The 21,872-nt window shown below is 32.7% G+C and overlaps 1 protein-coding gene across 1 annotated transcript; it reads left to right on the plus strand.

Moving 5' to 3' along the window:
• Positions 1–1,167: 1,167 nt before the first annotated feature.
• Positions 1,168–20,415, plus strand: LOC149793190 (uncharacterized). Its single transcript, XM_089966313.1, has 7 exons — positions 1,168–1,635; positions 9,847–9,903; positions 10,491–10,541; positions 16,392–16,442; positions 17,223–17,273; positions 19,492–19,591; positions 19,977–20,415. Exons 1-7 carry the CDS (start codon positions 1,209–1,211, stop codon positions 20,398–20,400), a joined length of 1,161 nt encoding a protein of 386 aa, XP_089822439.1. The 5' UTR covers positions 1,168–1,208; the 3' UTR covers positions 20,401–20,415.
• The last annotated feature ends 1,457 nt before the right edge of the window (positions 20,416–21,872 follow it).

Below are 21,872 nucleotides of genomic sequence, written 5' to 3' on the forward strand. Positions count from 1 at the left end.
ACTGTTCTTAAATAAGACTAAATGACAGATACACAGTTTCGTACGTCTCCGTTTATGACTGGAAACCTCATTTAATTAATTGTGAAGAAACGCTTGATAAAGGTCTTATCGAAGGTGAAAACTGTATTATCAGTGGTAACCAAAATTTTATTAAATCTTATAAACATTTCAAAGTTGTAATGTCAGTGAATTTGTGAGTACTCCATTTTCTTTCTTGCGTACAAGAAATGAGTCAGAATCTGTCAACTCTGACAACTGAAGCTTTTAACAGGTTCCGCTCCAATAAACTATACATGTCCACGCCGGTCTATGAATAAAGAACTAAGAAAAGCTATAGATGCCATGCTTATGTTGCTTACAAAATACATTCGCTACAGATTATGCAAAGCCTAGTAATACTCAAAAAAGTAGAAAACAAATATTAAATAATTAAAGAAAAATTCGTTGAGAGTATCCTTTTGAGGAGCAATTACTGTGGCAATAAATCTAGGAAATTCTGGTCAGCTAATAATATCTGATCTGTCGGTCGGAAGAAAACAAGTGTTATGTGTGGAAGGTGCACAAAGTTGTAAGCGGTGCTAGTGAATCATGTTCAATCTTCAATCAGTTTTATGTATGGATTTAGACCATTACAAGAATATTCCTTGTGACCCTTTAAATCATCAAATTATTAAGGCTGTTATTGACAATATTAAAATGGATACAGTGCTTTTGAATTTAGGCAAGTTAGCCATGATGAAATGTATACATGATAAGAAATTTAAATTAATTTAGAAACCGAAAATGAAGCAAAATATCTTTTAGATATACAGCTGCCAGTCTGTGGTATGAGGTACCAAATCATGTTGGAGATGATTCAAGTTTCATTTCATTTAGATCCCTAATTTTTGTCATGGAATCTAAAAGAATACAAATGTAAAATTATAATATTTGCCAATAAATATCACCGTCATCCCCCGCCAAGATATCTGTCTCATCTTTTGTATGTCGTTATTTTGTCGAGGGATTTCATTGCTACAAGGTTGTTATACTCCGGTTGCTGACTATAATCGGATATATTATTTAGACTCAGTCACATGGTCCGATTCAGTTATATGTATACATTGATAGTCAATAATGTCATTATCATAGAATGTTGGAAAGGACATCCTTTCATTGTGTGAGCGATTTATTGTATAGCATCTGATGGGAAGGAAACACTGGGATGTATGGTAATGTTATGGAACATACAATTAGCTGGACGCAAAGATTTCACAGGCATAGACGGGGATATGCCTTTCTTACATCTTGTGTTTTGCTGCATAACAATCTATAGCGTCTCAGAAGGAAGAATCGTACCAGGCATAATTGGGGGCAATATATCATTTTCGTGGACGTACAACAATGTATGGAATGATGCAATCCTTTTACTGCATAACGGGTCAATTTTATCTGTGATATTGCCCCGTTCTAATTATTCGGTCTCACGTAAGGAACCAAATCGGATAAGAATTTCCATAGATAACACAGAGCCTGAGATAGTAACGGTGACTGTAACCTTTCTGAACTTCAGTACAAATGACATTGGGCTGTACAGGGTGGTACGACAGCAGAATCAAAATGAATTGGACGTCAGTGTTTATGTACAAACGAATGGTATGTAGCTCCGAATTAATGTAAACATTTACATTGTGTCAACCCAAATTTTAACCACTTAAACAGCATGGAAACAAACGTGGTTTGCCTCCAGCAAAATGGGATCTAACATTGGTTTTGACCTGTTTTGATTTAACCCAAATTGTTATCATGAGTGCAAATTTATTTTCCCGATGCTTTATGAGGAGAAAGAGTAATATGATGTAACATCTGTGCGCACGTGCCTATGTGCAGTAGTAATTAAAGTATCTCATTTTACCTTGTTTCGACGCGTTGGTTTTAATATAATTAACATAAAAGATAGAAAATCAAAAGGTTTTGTAAAATTCAACAAATAATTTATTTCCCAAGAATACAAAGTGAAAATTTAAAAAGAGCTTGCAACATAGTGAATTAAATCCCCAATTGCCCTAAAAATGTATCACAAGTCCAAACGTATAGAATATTCCGAATGAATTAATGTGGTGTTACGAATGGATTCCAATCTTAAATGTACTGATGTACCAATAGCCTAGAATGTGGCAATGTGCTAACAGTCTTGGTATATCACAATGATATACTTCTAAAGGTCCTTGAATGAATTCAAACTAATCCGCAAATAGTGATTTAGTCCAAAAATACAATTGAGCACAATGTATCTCCAGTGTATAATTTAAATAGATGAATCCTCTCAAATATTAACTGAAACCCAACTTAAATTGAGTTCTTTAAGACTGATGCTAAGATATGGGACGAATAATTTATGTTTACTTCTCCCAAATAAATTCATAAACAAGATCCCTTCTAGAAATTTCAAAGGTTCAGAGGCTACATAAACATGTTTACCTGCAAGGAATATATAATGTCAAATCATAGACAAAAATTAACTATGTAAGATGTTTATAGAAAAAAAGATATTAATCAGGTAGGCCCATACTATTATTGTCAATATTCGACAAAGGCAAATCACATTACAAGTTACCTATACAGGACAATATTTTAATATACACTTTTGGAAATCTGTTTTTCATTGGCACCATTTAGTTGGTATTGTTCTGTCTTGCCGTTTAAGCCTATTACGACTAATGCTACTGCTGCTACTACTACTACTACTTAAATCTATTTACTAATAGTTACTATATTCTAATATACATATGCCTGAATGTACGTATATCAGTGTTAAAATAAAATCTTCTTTTCCGACAGAGTAAGTGGCAGTTTTAAACATTATCTCCTATGGCCTGGCCAGAGTTTTGCAATGTAGTAGAAATATAACTTTAGTTAGTTAAATAAATATATACTGTTTCCTCGGTCTGGTACTGAATTATTTAGAACAAGCGCATATTAGTAACTATTATGCTAGTAATGATAGCTTACACGGTAATGACATTGTATGTTTATTTGTGCTTAAATTGTATCTTGTAGTAACTAAATTATAATCATTACTACTAAATGCTGATATTTTCATTAAATAACCACCCTTAAGTGGCACTTCATGCAAATGAAACCGCATTCCTAATAGTATTACGTGTTAAGGCTCTTTCCAAAAGTAACAAAAAAGAGTGCAAAAAACAACCTTTGTAAAATTTAACATGTAATTTATTTCCCTGGAAATATAAGATAAAAATGAGAAAAAGAACTTACAGTTTTACGAATCAAACCCAAATACAATCCAAGAAAAGTCCAAAAATTAAAAAATAGAAGTCATAATATTAAAAAGTCCTAATGAAACTGAGTTCGAATCGCGATGAAATCAAAACAGTTAGGCGATGACGTATGCTGTGATCAGTCTTCCTGATGTGTTAACAGGTCTGTTTTGAATCACAGAAATAATATTCCAGTGGTTAAAGTCTGTGTAAATTTCGATAACTGTCTTTGTCTAAGAATTAATTAAGAGCACTAGTATTTCCAGGGAAAACAAACTTGTAATACAAATAAATTGAAGAAAAATAAAATAATTAGCCCTTAAACTGGTCACAACATAAAATACCTGGATTTCTCCAGTGTTAAGGCAAATAATGACTATTCTTTCTGAAAACATCAATAATAAACCTAGGTACGACGCAAAACAGATCGCCGGATGTGGGTCAATCCTATGGGAAAACCAGAGTTTGTAACAATTGCTTCATGATATTTGTCACGTACCTCGATTTCATTTTATGAATCTTACTCTGAAAAAGAATTTAAAAAATGTTTACAACAACTTATTAGTTCTTTACGATAAACAGTCTGGTCAAACACAACTGAACTGAATTTCTGGACAATGTCAAATATAGTAAATAAAGTTACATTATAATAGCATGTAATGAAATAAGAAAATTTTAAGCTAACAAACAAACAATTCAATTAAATCAAATATACATAAAACATCCCCATAAAGAAATATATTTAAAAGAAACTTTTCTTTGTACCATACAGTAATTATATATGAGGTTAAAAAACATAAGAATAACTCTTACGAGTTATACAAAGTATGCATAATATAATACATTTCTATACACGGGAAAGTGCATCTGTTATTAAATTATCTTTTCCCTTGAAGTGCCTGATGTCAATATTATATTCTTGTAACAACAAACTTTACCTTAGTAATCTTTGATTCTTATCTTTCATCTTGCCGATGAGAGTAAGGTCGATGTGATCACTTAACGCAATAATCGATGAAGGAACTGAACTAATGTTATAATGTTGGAATGCCAATATCAAAGCCAAACATTCCTTCTCGATTGTTGAATAATTTCGTCGATGCTTATTTAATTTCTTAGAAAAATAGCACACTGGATGATAAACACCATGTTTATCTTCTTGAATCAAAACTGCTCCAACCCCAATATTACTTGCATCAACAGACAGTTTAAATTATTAGCTGAAATTTGGAACTGTAAGAAATGGCGAGCTTTAAAGTATGGACTTTAATTTATCTAAAGCCTCCTGACATTTTTCAGTCTAATGAAACTTGGTCTTCTTGCTCAATAAATTTGTTTTCAGGGTTTCAGCAATTACTGAAAAATTGGAACAACATTTTCGATAATATTCAGCCATACCTAAAAATCGCATCAGTTGCTTTTTACTAACAGGCACCGGGCATTCAGAGATAGCCTTGACCTTAGCATATATAGGCTTAACTTGCCCATGTTCCACGATATGTCCTAGAAAAGTTACACTAGCACGACAGAACTCAGTTTTAGATAAATTGTCAAACTTGCATCAGTGAGTCTTTCAAAGAATTTCCGAATTGTCGCTAAATGTTTTTTCCAGGTATTTTTGTAGATGATGACATGATCGATGAAAGCATCACAATTATCTAAACTAGAGGTAATCATATTTATTAGACGTTGAAAAGTACTTGGCGAAACTTTCATCCCAAACGGCATTACTTTATCTTGATAAGTACATCTGGAGTCACGAATGCCAAAATTTCCTTTGCTATTTCCGTTAGAGGAATTTGCAAAATCTTTTCAGAAGGTCAAATTTGGTGACATACATGGCATTTCCGATTGTATCTATGAAGTTATCGATTCTTGGTAATGGAAAGAAATCTGTTTTAGTCACAATGTTCACCTTCCTATAACCAGTGCACATACGGAAAGTTTTATCTTTTTTTGAACAAGTATACATGGTGAACTCTAGTCACTTTTACTGGTTTCTATGAAATCATTTTCCAGTAAATACTGAATTTCTGATTCCAAGTATTCCTGTTTGAAACGATTCATCCTTTACGGGTGTTGTTTCACAGGTGTGGAATTTACAATTTCAACGACATGGAAAATTGTATTTTTTTTTTGTAGGAATACCAGGAAATAAGAGCTCATATTCAAATAATGACTGTTTAAGTTTCGTTTCTTTCTTCCTGTTGCAAATGTGAACATAAATCTTCACAGGTACAACTAAATTAAGTGCATCTCTCTCAATATACTCCTTTCACATGTTTATGTGGCAAATTTATTTTTCTTTTCGCCTCCCAGGAGTATTTATGATGCAATTTAAATCATTTACTTTCTTTTTAACTGTGTAGAAACCATAATGCTTGGCATGAAGGGAATTTTGTGGTCTGGGCAAGGGAGCTAAAACTCTATGATCAGGTTGAAAATTCCTTTCCTTTGAGTTTTTATCATACTATAATTTCATTTTTGACTGAGTACAGTGCATAATCGTTCTGCAATCTTCAACAGCGTCAATTGCCCGCGAACAGTATGTCCAAAATCCAGTTCAAAGGGAATGAATCCTAAAGATTCTTGAACTGATTCCCTAAGAGCAAACAATAGTAAATGAATGCCATCATCCCACTGTTTATTCGTTTCAAAACAATATGATCGAATCATATTTTTCAAAGTCTGATGAAATCTTTCTAAAGTCCTTGGCTCTCAGGGTGATAGGCAGACGATTTGAATTGTTGGATGCCTAATTCGTACATAACTTGCTGGAAAATTCCAGACATAAAATGTGACCCTTGATCAGATTGGACAGATTTGGGAAGGCCAAATTCAGTAAAATCTTTATCAAAGCTTTTATTATTGTTTTAGATTTTATATTTCTCAAAGGAATTGCCTCTGGAAACCTTGTTGACACACACATTATGGTCAACGAGTATTGGTTACCTGACATGGTCTTATATAAGAGATCAACATAACCTACCATAATTCTGCTGAATGATTCATCAAATGCAGGAATAGGTTGCAGATGAGTCTTATGTATCTTCTGACTGGGATGTCCAACCATTTGACATGTAGGACAAGATTTACAGTATTTACAAACATCATTTTTAATTTTTCTCCAATAGAAGTGAGTCAAAATCTTGTGATAAATCTTATTAATCCTAAATGACCAGCCAAATGAGTTTCATGGACCATACTAAGTATATCCTGTCTTACGATTTTGGAACTACAATTTTATAGTTCACTAACCACTCGTCAGCAGCATATACCTCGGGAGGTCTTCATGATCTCATAAGAATTCCATTTTTAATGAAATAATAGACAGGTAATTAAGTGGCATCATTTTCACTACAAGGACCTTTGAAACAAACAGGAGGTCTCAGGATCTTTTTCCTGTTCGACGACAAGTTTTTGTTTTTTGCCACTTTGATTAGAATAACGAGAATGAGTAGTTAAAAGAGGATGACTAAGATTAATACCTTTTCATTGATCCAAACAAGTAGTGAAAGTCACCTCATTAAAAGCCTGACTAATACACGTGTCAGCCAAAGTAGTACTTTCCTGATCAGCATCATTCTCAAGAGCTTTCTTTGCGATAGCTCTGGTAACTGCACAAGCTGGGTATAAATCAAGGAATTCGTTTTCAATAGGATCGACTTTTTGATCCAAACAAGGCTTGTTAGTTAAAAGTGGACTAACCACAACCTTGTCAACACCTAGGCCGTTGCCTCGTAATAAATGAATGCCCTTAACGGGTAAAGCAAACACTATTCATATTGTCACGGGTCCTGAGACTATGCCTGATGACACATTTACACAATGAAGAGGAACACTAACAAAGCCGCATTCTACTCCCTGAGTAAGAACACTCTCATACCTCATAATAAAAGACTCTGAGAAGTTCCTGTGTCCCTTAAAATTTTAATAAGGATATTATGCCAAATCACCCAAGAGTGATATAGAACCCTTCGACATGAATGGTTCATAATTCTCCATAATAAAATCAGACTGTGGTTTATTAGAACCAACAAATGTATTGCTTTCAATACACGACAGTGTCTTTGGCCTCTAAGAAATAAGAGCATTTGGATAAGGTCTGTTTTGACTCGGATGATTATTTTTCAATTTGTAGCAATCAGAAATAACGTGTCCTTGCGTCTTGCAATATGTACACATAGGAAGAAACAAGGATTTTTGATCAAGCTTATCGGAAGATTGATTTTTAAAAGTTGTGCTAGATTGAGATTTAGAAGGGCTTGTATTAAGCTGAAATACTTTTCTGCTAGAAGACTGCTGAGTGGAATACTTGCCTAAAAAAGGCACTTTATGAGCTAAAGAATATTCGTCAGCTGCACGAGCAGCATTTTCCAAGGTTTTGACCTTATGCTCATCTAGACATGTCTTAATGTCACAGTGAACACATTTCTGAAATTCTTCAAGTAATACAAGTTTTTTGAGACTTTCATAATCTTGATCAACTTTCTTGGCTAAGCACCATCTATCAAATAACTGCTCATTTTCTCATGCAAATTCGACATGAATTTGTCCAGCTTCTTTTTTTTATAGTTTCGAATGTCTTGCTCGATAAGCCTCATGGACTAACTCATAACCCTTTAAAATGCATTCCTTAACCAGATCATACTCAGTACTTTGCTGTAGTGAAATTGAGTGGTAAATATCAAAGCTTTACCAGCAAGTGTACATTTTAATAACATAGTCCAATGCTCCCTTTACCATATAAAAGTTTCCGCAATGTTTTCAAAACGAGGAAAGTATTTGTTTACTTCTTTTTCTCTAAAAGGGGGCACTAACCTAATATTCTTAGTGACATCAACACTTGAGTTTGTATATGAAGTGGGAACGTGCATTTGCATCTGTTTCTCTCTATCTGTAGCTGCATTTGTTTCTCTCTCTCTCTCTCTCTCCTGTAACTTCAGTTGTTCTTTTTGTAACTATATTTGTCTTCCTCTCTCCTCTTTCTACGCTTGTAACTGCATGTGTTTTTCTTCTTTATCTTATTGAAGTTTCAGCCTCCTCAGCTCTAATTCCATCTTGTATTTTAATTTTAATTCTTTTACTTTTATGTCAGAGTCTAATACAGACATACTGACCGAAACCAGAACACTTTTATCCAAAACACTGTTTTCCACCAAATACTGGACCAAAATATTTCTTTTTTCTTGCTTCGTTAAGGAAGCCTTTTCCTCAGAAAGATCATATTTTCTGGCAAGTTGAATCAATTCACCCTTTTTTAAACGTTCCAACTATTCCTGGGTAGGATTTGAAAGAACGATTTCCACTTTTGATGACATTGTATAAAAGCTTGTTGATTTCACCAAAGATTTCTAAAATGTAAAATAATACTTCGGGTTCAAGTTTTCTGAAATATTTTAGACAAAGTTCATATATCCCTAGGACGAGCTCCCAATTTCCTTTCTTACGTGTTAAGGCTCATACAACCTTAAAAAAAGAGAGTCAAAACAACAAGCTTTGAAAAATTTAACAAATAATTTATTTCCTTTGAAAAACAAGTTAAAAATGAAAAATAGAACTTACAGTTTTGCGAATCAAATCCAAAATTAAACCATGAATATCAGAAAATAAAATATAGCAGTCCTAATATTAAAAAGTCATAGTGAAACTGAGTCCGAACCCGATGAAATCCAAAATGGACGGCGATGACGTATGCTTTGATCAGTGTTGTACTAATGTGTCAAATGTTCTTTGTTGAATCACAGAAAATATTCCAGTGTTTGAATTCTGTGTAAATTTCGATAACCGTCTTTGCCCAAGAATTAATTAAGAGCAATAATATTTCCAGGGAAAACAATTTTGTAATCCAAATAAACTGAAGAAAAACAAAATAATTAGCCTAAAAACTGGTCACAATGTAAAACACATCGATGTCTTCAGTGCTAAGGCAAGTAATGACTATTGTTTCTCAAAATATCAATAATAAACCTAGCTACACGTAAATGAGATGCCTGGATGTGGATCAATCCTTTGAAAAAAACAGAGTTTGTAACAATTGCTTCATGTTATTGGTCACGTACTCCAAGTATGGTTTCAATTTTACTTTATTAATCGTACTCTGAGAAAGAACAAAACAGAATAAAAAAGTTGTTTACTGCAACTCTCACTGATTTCTTAATCAAGGTCAGGAATTAGATCAGCATTAGATAAAAAGCTTCTATTATTAGTTGCTTAGGAAAAAACAAGTGAAACGGAACTGAACTGAATGTCCGGATGATGTCAAATCCAATAAATAAAGTTAGATTAAAACAGCATATAAAGAAAAAAGTTAAACTAACAAAATAAATAAATAAAATTTAAATTATATCAAATATACATAACATTAGCAGTGATAACTTCCTGCTGTTAATTGGTATGATCCCTTTGGAGTTGTTGATTATGATTATAGTATATTTACTTATTTAAAGCAAAATCTTAAAAGTCTTCTTTATTTTCATCGCAATTTGATGAACTAAAATATAAAAGCACTGAGAACTTTAAACATAAGTATATTTTTATAAACCTGAAATGTTATTTACACTATTTTCTTTTCTCTTTTTCTCAGGAATTATTGATGATACGTCCATGGCGATCACATCGAGAAAGGATATATATACCACTGGTATAATTGCAGACAACATTTCTCCATTTAAGCAAAAATTAAACAAAAATTTTAATTGCATAGTTAAGATACATTATGTGAAATACGTATGCTTTGTAAACTGTGAAAACAGATTTATGATTGTGTAAGAGTTATCTTATGCAGTGAACAACAAATTTCACACATTACTTGAGCTAATAGCTAAATCATGTTGAATAACTTGAACTTTGCCTAATATGATGACCAAATAATGCTCTTATTTTTCATTCACACAAGGTATATCTTGAAACAAGCAGTTGGATACACTAAAAGCTACTGGAGAAATACAAAGTGTCGTTATCTGGTCAATGGATATCAAATATTTCATTAGGGCACAATCGATTTCTCTCCACACAAAATTGAAGAAATAACGATTGTGATACTCAGCAGCATCTTCAAAAACGTAAATATGAACTTAATAATAACAGCTATTTCTCTGTTTCTGGAATACATTTTTGTTCACCAATTGAAATATTTTCCGATACATTTTACAACAATTTGAAGCATATCAGAAATAACAACATTGTGTATTTATGTTCGAAAGTAAATGCTTTATGTCTTTTTTTCAGAGGCCAATGATTATACTACATCGGTCACTGCCCGAGAACAGGACATATATGGTACTGTTTTTACACAAAATCTTTTTAATAAGTTAACGTCGAAGAAATGACAACACCTACTATTATGAGATCAAACTGATGTAAATTCGTTCATGCAAAATTCCCGCTTAGAAATCTATTTCTTTGGAAGGAAGCCTACTTGAATGCTAAATATTACCGAGGGTTGTAGAAGGCTAAACAATTTGTTTATAAGTGTTTTATAGCACATCAACACACTAAAGACTCTTTAATGCTAAAGAATGTGATTAATGTGCCTTGCATAGAAACAAAACGTGGCAGCCGATGCGACGGGTTTTGGCAGTGTCGACATAAATTATATGATGGAGAAAACCGATTTATCGATGGATCGATGGATCGATGGATCGATCGATCGATTGATCGATCGATCAAGAGAGAGAGAGAGACAGGTAGGCGTTCAGACAGAAAAATACAGTTTTATACAGAAAGCGGGAGAAAATAAGTACTTTCAAATTTTGCTATGAACTGATTCAAGTGAAATTGTACGAAACATAGATGTATATACGTCCCACATCCACATCCACAAACTTAAATTAAAATATCCTTTTTCACGCTTAAAATGGATTGCTTTTTGTATGGAATAAACCAACAGAAGATTTTTTAAAATGGTATGTCTCTTTTGCTTATGGAATACCCATTAACAAGAAAATAGGTAATTACAATCACAATTTACACGTCCTTGGTGTTAAAACAAGCACGAATGTGAGCAATCACTTCAAATTTCATAACCATACATTCAAAAGTGTCTGTGAAATTTAGCTACACGTGTTTGCAGAAGGGTAAATGATTAGTGGAACAAGAAATGTGCATTTCAGCTACATCTACCTACATGTACTATCTGCCTTGGGTGGTTTTCCCATGTGACCTCATAGCTTTTTAATTTAAAAACAAAATACCCTTTAGTATCAGCGAATATCAGCACCATGATCATAAAGAAGAAAATAAAGATGAAATACCAGTTATTTTGTCAGATACAGTAAATCAACCAAACTCTATCGTACATTGTCGGCTCTTTCCATTCAGCGAAGAGGATGTTCTAAAGTCCTCTGGCAAATTATATTCAGATGAGGAAATACGTTTGTTACAGTGTTATTTGTTTACATTTTTCTTTTTAATTTTACCTAATCTTGTATTTTGCGTTTAGAAATTACAGACAAAAGCTTTTACCATCAACATACACCAGGATGGTGAGAAGGAGCGTTTTTTATTTGTTAGAACAATAGCTCCATTGGAGTCGATTGGGTAGGGTACAACTCTTTTTAGTGATATCAAAGCTTAAAGTTTATGTTTTGGTTTTCATCATCTTCTTTCATTATATGAAAAGTGTCAACAAAAACATACTTTTGTCCAATACAAGTATGAACTTTCACCTTAGCACATGTTTGATAGACCTGTTGCTATAAGTAAAGTATGTATCCCCTACGTTTTGTATTACCTAACTGAGTATATGTTCAATATATAATATAGAACAAAGACTTATAAAAATGGTGCTATTAAGAGGTTAGTGTTAGGACTTGTTTGCCTGGTGTGAAAATAATGTGACTGGGTGGGACATCATGCTACATGCATGATACCCAGTGCTAGACATCACTATAAACTGCCACACTTCAGACAGCATAGCGATATGACTGCAAAAGTGTTAAAGCTTCGTTAAAATACAAATCACACACACACTCACACACACACACACATACACATTTTCATTTTCTATTTCTCGTGGCGCCATGGTAACAAATCCTTCCACCATCCACATCCCCTATATTCATTGAGCTATATTTTCCGACACACAAACGTCTCTGTGTTTTTTCTTGCATAAAAATGTCCGATTACATGTCATTTAATTTTTAAAAACTAAATGGCCTTAGGAGAAAAAGATAATTTACATTGACTTAATGTAGACAAAGTATTATTCTGACTAGTTGTATATCAAATTGCAATAGTAATCTGTCCCGTCTTCTTTTTTAAAACTTATGACATTTGCATAGTAGTCATTGCACATATTAATAATTTGACCACGACATTATTATATTAAATAGAAACTGTTTTTTCTTAGATTTAGCAAATCGTTTTCGAACTATAAAATATAATTTCAAGTTCTCATCATTCTGCAGCCACCCTCCCTTTTCGTACATATGAACTCGAAATATACCCGTAAAACATCCTCAACAATGAAATGTTTATTATTATTCTGTGCTTAAACGTGTTGTATAGCTAAAGTGTACGACATATTTAACTGGCGGATTTCGTACGATAATATTGTCTGTTTTCCGTTTGTGTTATGCAAGGTTTTGTTTACTATCGAGCAGAAAATATATATAATAACACAATTCGCTGTCTCAGTGCAATGCAAGAAAGCACATACTTGGAGCAAAACCTAGCAAACCAATTTATTTATGGTGCGATTCGAATGTGTGTCTCTCGTGTAACAAGCAAACATTCGAGTTATCATTTGACAACCCTCCAATGAATCATTAATATTACCTACCTTGGAAAATCCCCAAACTGCACGGACTTGCATAAATAAACGTACTCGCATATATACGCATACACACATCTATCTATCTGTCTGTCTATCTATCTATCTATCTATCTATCTATCTATCTATCTATCTATCTATCTATCTATCTATCTATCTATCTATCTATCTAATGTCACCAAAAAACTAACAGGTCAGAAGTTTATAATTTGTTCCAAGGCATTTTCGAACCTTTGCAACAAATAACGGCAACTATCGCCTATCTCTCATGCCCCAGAGATCAAACCCACACGCATGCATACACACGCACATACACGTGTGTATAATACCCTTATATTGAACAATCACTTGTTATTATATAACATATTTATACGGAAACTATTTCAATCAATTGATAATATTTGTATACTGCTATTATTTTAAATGAAAATTGTCTTATCCTACCAACGTCCAAAATTAACGATTAAATGCAAAGATTAATCGACAAATAGTTTCACAATGTATAGTATCAACATTGTGAAATTGCTTTACTTTCTATATATGCATTCACAACGACTATAACGTGAACATGTTTACCATGCCAACAAAAAGCTCAAGTATTGAGGCTGTACCCGCATCAATTTACACTTGCTTAATTTCATATGTGTACATATAAGAGTTGTTTGGTAAATTATAATCGTGATTTATAACAGATATTGCGAATCATGCAAAAGATGTGTGTTTAGTTGCTATTTGTCATCAAACATTTTTCATGCATAATTGAATATTCGGAATGTTTTTATGTCATGCAGTAAAACTTCATTTTCATGTTCGGTGTTTTATAGTTGAACCTACATTATTGATATATGAGTTCAGCTACAACAAATGAGATTTATCACGGTATCTGTTTAGGGTTACTACATCTAAACTAAGTACCCTTTTTGACAATTGAAAATTGTGCAAATGATTAAACCCTCTAAAACCCAGAAGCATTGACTCAATTCCAGAAAAGTTCTGAAAAACGAATAAGATAAAGTTCCTCAGAATTCATTACAGAAAGGACACATGTCCAGTTTTTGGTCAAAATTTTGTTTGAATTTGCATTGAAAATACTCTATATACAATATGTTTATTTAAAGTCTTTTTTCCACCATCCCATACAAACTTGTGGAAAAGTGCACCTAAAACTTGAAGCTTCGCTTTATATTGATTTGGATTACTTAGAAATAGGCGAGTAATGTTGGATAGGGCCAAGTTTGTCATTGTTTATACCTCGATCTTGGTGCACTTTAATTGCCTGCGCTTGTCCGAAATGGACCGTTGGTGCCACATGACCAAAATCAAGTACTAGTTCTGTATATTCATATGTCTGATGAGACTTGAACATTGAACAGTGTTCACCTGCAAGGATATCTAACCTGACATAAATAGAAGTTCTGACAATTCCACACCAGATATTCTACTCATTGATATAGTCATCGTTTTATTGCAGAAAGGCCAGTGACAGAGTTGCTTAGTTAAACGGATGTAAGATCTGGTCAAACTAGTATCAACGTATATGCTAGTCCAATTAATGATAGTATCGGACCTGCTAGAACAGAACATAACATGTCTTCAACTTGCAGTAATGTGCAATACGAGGCCCTCGCGTTAGGCATATAAGAAGCAAATAAACACATATCTTATATATTCATGTACGGATTTAAAAATGGTGTTTGTTCAGAAGTATATATTCATTTTTGATAAAATGAAGAAGGAATGAACAAAGATGGAAATGCAATCAGTAGCAGGATATTAAGAAATTGTGTTCTAAATATTTGTAACAATTAAATTGATGTTCGGAAGTATTTAGATTTTGTCCATTATAAGGAAAGTAATGCAAAAGAGAACATATACAAAGTGCTGTAATTTACTTCCAATGGCAGTTAAATGAACGGTGCCAGCAGCATACGAACTAATTATAGCTTGCAAATATATTTATACTTCATCACTGTCAGTCTCTGTTCCTAACTATTCTTTGAATGCAAGCATATTTCCAAATTAATTCAGATCTTAAGAAAGCAAAACTGACGAAAGGTATTCACATTACCAAAATCCATGCTCAAATGAAAGGACTGCAGATGTCTCATTTTGAAATGTTATACACGGTTTTATTTTCTGATGCACATTGAACAGTGTCTTAAAAGGATTTCAATTGATACCATTTTAATGAATTTTTTCCAAGGTCAATTGATACCATTTTAATGATTTTATTACAATGTCAACTGATACTATTTTAATGATCTTATTCCAAGGTCCAATGCACCAAGCTGAACAGTATGCATTTTCTAAAAACAGGAAAGGGTAAACAACTTTTTTCCAGTAAGAGAAGGTGATAAAAACATTGTATTGGTTTTATCACATTGTTTTCTGGATGAGGCTTTCTTTTGCATTAAAAATGTTGTAATAGTCCAAATAATTGACAAGTGACGAATGTACCAACGATCACATATTTTTGTAATGACTCTATAATCTCCAGAAATAGCTGGGTCTCCGTTGGGTATGTAAATGGGTTGAGAAAATACCAAATATGAGGGGTTCATGTAATATCATTTGTCAAATAGTTTGCTTGCTTATGAAATGCACACATGCATTATTTTATCTGAAGCAGATTATTTTAAGCCATCCATATATTTTGTCTTCTGTGTTGTGATTATATAACTCATCTCCTAGATTTATCACCTTGCAATTTATAGTTTCATTCTATATGAAAGTATTGTCTAAATTTAAATCTTGAAAGCTAGAATACATTGCATCTAGACTTAGGTGTTCTTCGTTTTATTTCTTTTGATGCAGACAACTCAATATTTTCCATTAAATCCATGTCTTAACTACTATGCAATTGGTGGAGATTTATTTGATTTGAGAGTCCATGCCTTCTAATGTATTAGTGTTCGTTGTCTTTGTGTATAATTTTTTGGCATCATTAAACCTATTTTTGTTGCTCCTTGTATGAACTTTTGTTGTCTAATTTCTAGACTCTATTATACTTCTACCGCACTGGTAAAACACAGTACATTGACATCTTTTTTCAAAGCTTTCAGCCTTCATTGGAAAACTACAAAGAATATATGAAAAATAACCACAATTTAACAGCTAGAAAACTTTAGATCAGGCAAAAAATCAAGGTATTGCCAGGAAGGGTATGAAAACCAATCCAAAATTTATGTTTTATATATTTATGAAGTTGGTCACAATTATCCCATACATAACTTTATAAAGTTCGGATACATTGATTACATTTCGAAGCAAACGATGCAGAAGATCATTATTTATATTTGACTCAGTCTCATGGAGAGGCATCATACAATATACAATATTCACATTTTGTTTTCAGGGCCCAATCATTCCACATCAATGGGAACTATCCAGGAGGAGACTTCAGCAGGTACTGATTCTTCAACTACAGTTCTTTTTATTACATATTCAGATTCGAGAAAAATGTCATGATTGGCCGAACGGATGATCGCACCCTGAATCTGAGAGAGAGAGAGAGAGAGAGAGAGAGAGAGAGAGAGAGAGAGAGAGAGAGAAAGATAATTACACGACCCCAGCATGAGACGCAAACATGATGCAGAAGGTTCTGTTATTGTCACTAAAATTATTTTCTATTTTCTATTTATACAGTTCTAGAGAAACAGATGTTCAGTGCTCTTGTCGATTTCTATTCAAAATCACTTTTTGGATATCAAATGCCTTCATGAATGGAAGCATATTTCGTCCTAAACGAAGTGAAACAATTGTATGTGTGACCATCGCCTACCAGGATGGGGAAATAGCGATCTAAATTGATACATACAAGATATCTCATTTAAAATATGTTTAATTCGAAGAAAATGTGATGGCATGAAAAACAATGATTAGATTTGCTGAAATTAGGCAGTTGGTTTATTTGTGTTTAATTACATGACAGTACATGAACAACAACAACATTAACAACAATGTTACTTTACTACTATCACTACTACTGCTACTAGTACTACTACTTCTTCTTCTACTACTAATACTACTGAAGAAGCCGAATATTCCCGGATATTTTAAAAAAAATTCCCACAGAAGCGAATTTATTTGACTACAGTTCAAAGCATTTGGGATGTTAAACCTATCGGTAAGATATATCTTTGAATATTTGATACAATAGATTCAGTATTCGCTTCTTTTCTTGCAGGAAGTAATCATTACACGACCACTGCTCTGAGCCGGAAAGACGATAACGAAGGTACTTGTGTTGTAAAATTAAAGTTCTTTCATATATTTTTTTAAAAACAAATTTACATGGATAGTTGTACTTTATTCTCATTTATAATTTTAGAATACGACATCAGATTCGAGCTGGCTCTGACTGGCTTGTCAACCTTTGTTGATCGGGAAAAGGGTTTGGAATCCATGATGGTGAGAGACAGAAACAAGTAAAGAACAAAAACAGAAAATACTAATACATTAAAATACACACGAAGAAGCGAAATCTACCACAATGATATTTATTTCTCTTTCCGGCCGTTTTATTTTAACAGCAAAGAAGACCATCATTTGTTTATTCCTAATTAAAGACCAACGTTTAAACAAGAAGATATCATGAAGATGTGAGAAGGAATTCATTGAATAGTTTCAAATATTGAAAATGTGGGAATCAAATAGGAACAGAGACATATTTATTCTTTTACTACAAAGTTACAGTGTTTGTAAACAGGAATATCGGACGAAAATTTGAAGCATATATTCAGTTTAGACCGACAAGCATTATTTGTCTTTGAATGTAAAGCAGAAATCTTCATATGGCGTTCGCTTTGTTTCTTTAGAAGGGGTAAATCATTACACGACTGCAGCTTTGACCACATATGTTAATGCAGAGGGTTTTGTATAGATGACAAAATTTTGTCGAGTTTAAACCTAGATATCTTAACTATCATTAAATGGGTTGATACAATAATTTGTTGGACATGAGATATGCCCACATTAATCAACAATATTCGTTCCATATTTAGTCATAAACCTTTCTGGACGTTTTATTTTCCTTACAAAACTTATAGTATCAGCTACCAGAAAGAAATATTTGAACAAACTTAAAAGATTGACACTCTATGACACTAGAGACGAAATAAGGATTTCAACTGCAGCGCACGTGACTGGAACATATATTCCTAAAATTGTCCCCGGTCGTTACAGTTTTAATATCAAAATAACATTGTCACTTGTCGTTCGATCGTGTTTGATATTTTCGTTTTGATCAAGTCTTGAAAAATTTGCGATCCATTCTCACAGATTAATCCGTCCCAGATATATCGTTCTCATATGTCGCTGACATTGTTATAATCGACACCTGGATTTGTCTTGTCACTTGCTCTTCAAATGAGTAATATTTAAAACAGGATGAAATGAATCTAATTTATACTTGTGGAAAAAAGATCAATATTCTAAATAGATCCAATTTAAGTGAGTTAGAATGTAGTGATTGCACGTTACTGTTGCCTTGCAAATTAAGTTATGTTTTATCAAACAGCTAGATTTGTATTTCTTTTAGTAAACGCATATACTAATTCTCCCTATTATATACTTTATATATCTTTACCAGGCATAAGACATGACTTTTTTCTTCTACAGAATCAATATCACAAGCTAGAAGATAATAACTCGTTTTCTGGATCCTAGGAAACCTTCAGGACCTGATCTAATTTGACATTAAAATGTTTAATAATTATCCGATGCTTGAGTCTGCTTTCATATATTTGAAACATTAATGCCTCTCTTTAGACTTCACTCCATCCCAGTTGAAACGGTTAAGTATCATCTATATTTTCACTCAAGTGATGAATCGAATCCTTGGATATAATTTCTCAAGTGAATTGAATTTCAGCATGCATACAACTAACTTCAATTTTCCCATTTTCATTCTTGTCTTATGACCATTCATATATATATATATATATATATATATATATATATATATATATATATATATATATATATATATATATATATCGAGAGATAGATATACAACAGTTCGCCATTTTATTGAAATGTGCCATTATTTGCATGCTGTCATAACATATATTTTATGCATATTACAAAAATATGTTATAGAAGTGTCAACTGATAAACTCACACCTTCAAGTAACAAAGATAAATCTTGTTTTTTTAAAATTTTTTTATCTTACTATCTGAAAATAACATGTGTGTAAAAATGATGAGTTGGAGTTTGCCGATTACTTACCTGTTAATGACATTGTAGAGAATTTCTGAAGCATGACAATGCTTTCCAAAGACGATTCTTATAAATTATTGTAAGAGACTGGACCATAGAGTAGTAAAATTTGTTCTGATCGAATTGAAATGTTTAGTAATCTGAGAAAATCATATTCTATAAGCAATAATATAAAAATAGGGAACATTTTGAATTTCCGTTTGAAAATAAGAAACAGTATTTGTTTTGTTCTCAGCTTTTCCATCCAAACGCCATTTGCTGTATATTGTTCTCGGAATGGGAGGTATAATAACTGTTGCATTTCTCGCCTGTCTGCTGCATAAAATTAAGATCTGGTAATTATGATTCTCAGCTTATTGAAATCATATGCACAAATTTCGAATGACAACACAGCGGTATTTGTTATGAAAAATATTGTCTCATTTATTTCATCCTTTATTGTGTCCATCTTACATATAATGTTCTTGCAATATATACATTTTGATGGGAGATAATATGTGTACACATGTGTGTATTTAATTAACTCATAATATTCTGGGGACGACATCATTCAAATGCGATATAATATTATTCAATGTCAAAAGTGACTAAAAGTGAAACAGTTATTTTATTGTAATATCTGTACATAACGTTTCTTAAATATTTTGAATCCCAATCCATTTACCTCGGATCTGAAATAGTTTTATTAATACGAATACAATATGTAATTTCCTTTTCTAGCATGTGTGTGAACGGAGTATCAAATAGAGATACATTTACCGATTCAAATAAAGATGGAGAGGCCGAAAGTCTGCAGGAGGAAAACGTGCCTGCAAACTACTGGACTATTGTAAGCAATGAAAGAGGAGAAATGAGTACAGCCATTGAAACGGACTTAGAACTACGAAGAAATCCACAGCTAGTTGTGCAAACAATGGTTCATACACAGAATGAATCAGATCATTTATTGAGACATTATACCATCAGAATGAATGATGAACTCGATGAGTACCTAAATCCAGTTCGCTTGTGTCCAGTGGATTCAGACGAGTACATCCATCCAGTTCACGTAGATCCTGTGGAATTTGATGAGTATATCCATCCGGTTCACACAAAGCCTGTGAATACAGACTTTGTTTCCACACAAGAATCAACAGAATTTTGAAATACCCTCTTTAACAATTTGTAAAACATTCACAAAGAATTGCAATCTATCTACTTATTATTATTATTATTATTATTATTATTATTATTATTATATATATATATATATATATATATATATATATATATATATATATATATATATATATATATATATATATATATATATATTCGGTTTCACACGCTGACGCACCAACTTAATTAAATTTGATCTCTTGGACATCATTTTTGATAAATGGTATGCTTGCAGTAAGCACTATTCTTTTATTCTCGATCATTCAAACACGTTCTGAGTTTGAAAATGTATAAGATAACTGTCACTTGTTTGGAATAATGTACAGCAACATTTAAATATTTAGATCGATATATTTGCCCAAGTCACACAAACAAATCACGCAGTCTATTTTGTCACTAGCTGTATTCGTTGTAATAATCAATGTAATTTAGCGAGGAGAGGCAGAAATGCGTCAGTATTCTAACCTCAGCGAACATCAAATAATTGGCTTAATACAATCAGCAAAAAGAAGTCAACAAACAGAAACGTTTTGTCCGCACTGAAAATATTAAGGAACCAATAAATAAACTACAAAGGGATTACGTGGGCTTGACAAACCTTCAGCTTGAAAACAATGGCTGATCAATCGTTGTTTCTTTCAATGTTATGTAAAGATAGTCAAAGTAGTATTTGAGAAATCATTAGGGTTTCTATAATGAATTTTCGGATATATCAGAAATATTTGAGGGATGATTGACAAGAATTTTATATGTCAGATGTTTTATGCCAGACATCTTTGAAAAAACTTCATCATAATCTGTCAGACTGCGCGCAAGGTGTGGTTGTTCATTACTACATTTGTGGACACTGCAGTCATGTCTAAATACTTATTGGTATCTTGAAGAAACTTTGAATAAATCACTTATGCATACTGTGAAAGACCTTTGTGCAAAAATAATTGAATAAATCAATCACTAACATCGAACATTACAGTTCTCAGACTCGAAATAGTTACCTTCGTTTCCTAATTTGTACACGCAGTTTGATCCAGTAGCTAATGTAACTTTAAACAAACTCCTAACACAAGATTACATAGTAAACATTGAACTAAACCATGTAGCAAATACTTGATTAAAATTAAGTCAAAAGAATAACCTAAACTTACAAAACAAAATATATGTGATATTGAGAAAGAATTAATAGAGATGGAGATAAGCAACACAGCAATAAGAGAGACAAAAGGAGCGTGCAAACAAACATAATGATTATATCAATACCATGTTCTAAAAAAACGGACAGACATAACTCAAGTTCTATATCCACCATTTTATGTGGAGAGTACTAATTATGATAGATGCTAGAATTTATGTGACACAGAAAGAAAATACGTTCATGATTTTGAGCCATGTGTAGTTAGAATAAAATATGCAATAAATATATGCCAATGACTGAGATGTAATAGGAAACGAGAGCGAGAT

Source organism: Sinohyriopsis cumingii, chromosome 8 (genome assembly GCF_028554795.1).
Source record: "Sinohyriopsis cumingii isolate HCF-2022 chromosome 8, ASM2855479v2, whole genome shotgun sequence".
NCBI lineage: Eukaryota > Metazoa > Mollusca > Bivalvia > Unionida > Unionidae > Sinohyriopsis > Sinohyriopsis cumingii.

Coding starts and splice junctions, on each gene's coding strand:
- LOC149793190 (XM_089966313.1), top strand. CDS start 1,209: ATGGTAATGTTATGGAACATACAATTAGCTGGACGCAAAGATTTCACA. Junction 10,542..16,391: donor CCGAGAACAGGACATATATG/GTACTGTTTTTA, acceptor TTTTGTTTTCAG/GGCCCAATCATTCCACATCA. Junction 16,443..17,222: donor CCAGGAGGAGACTTCAGCAG/GTACTGATTCTT, acceptor CTTTTCTTGCAG/GAAGTAATCATTACACGACC.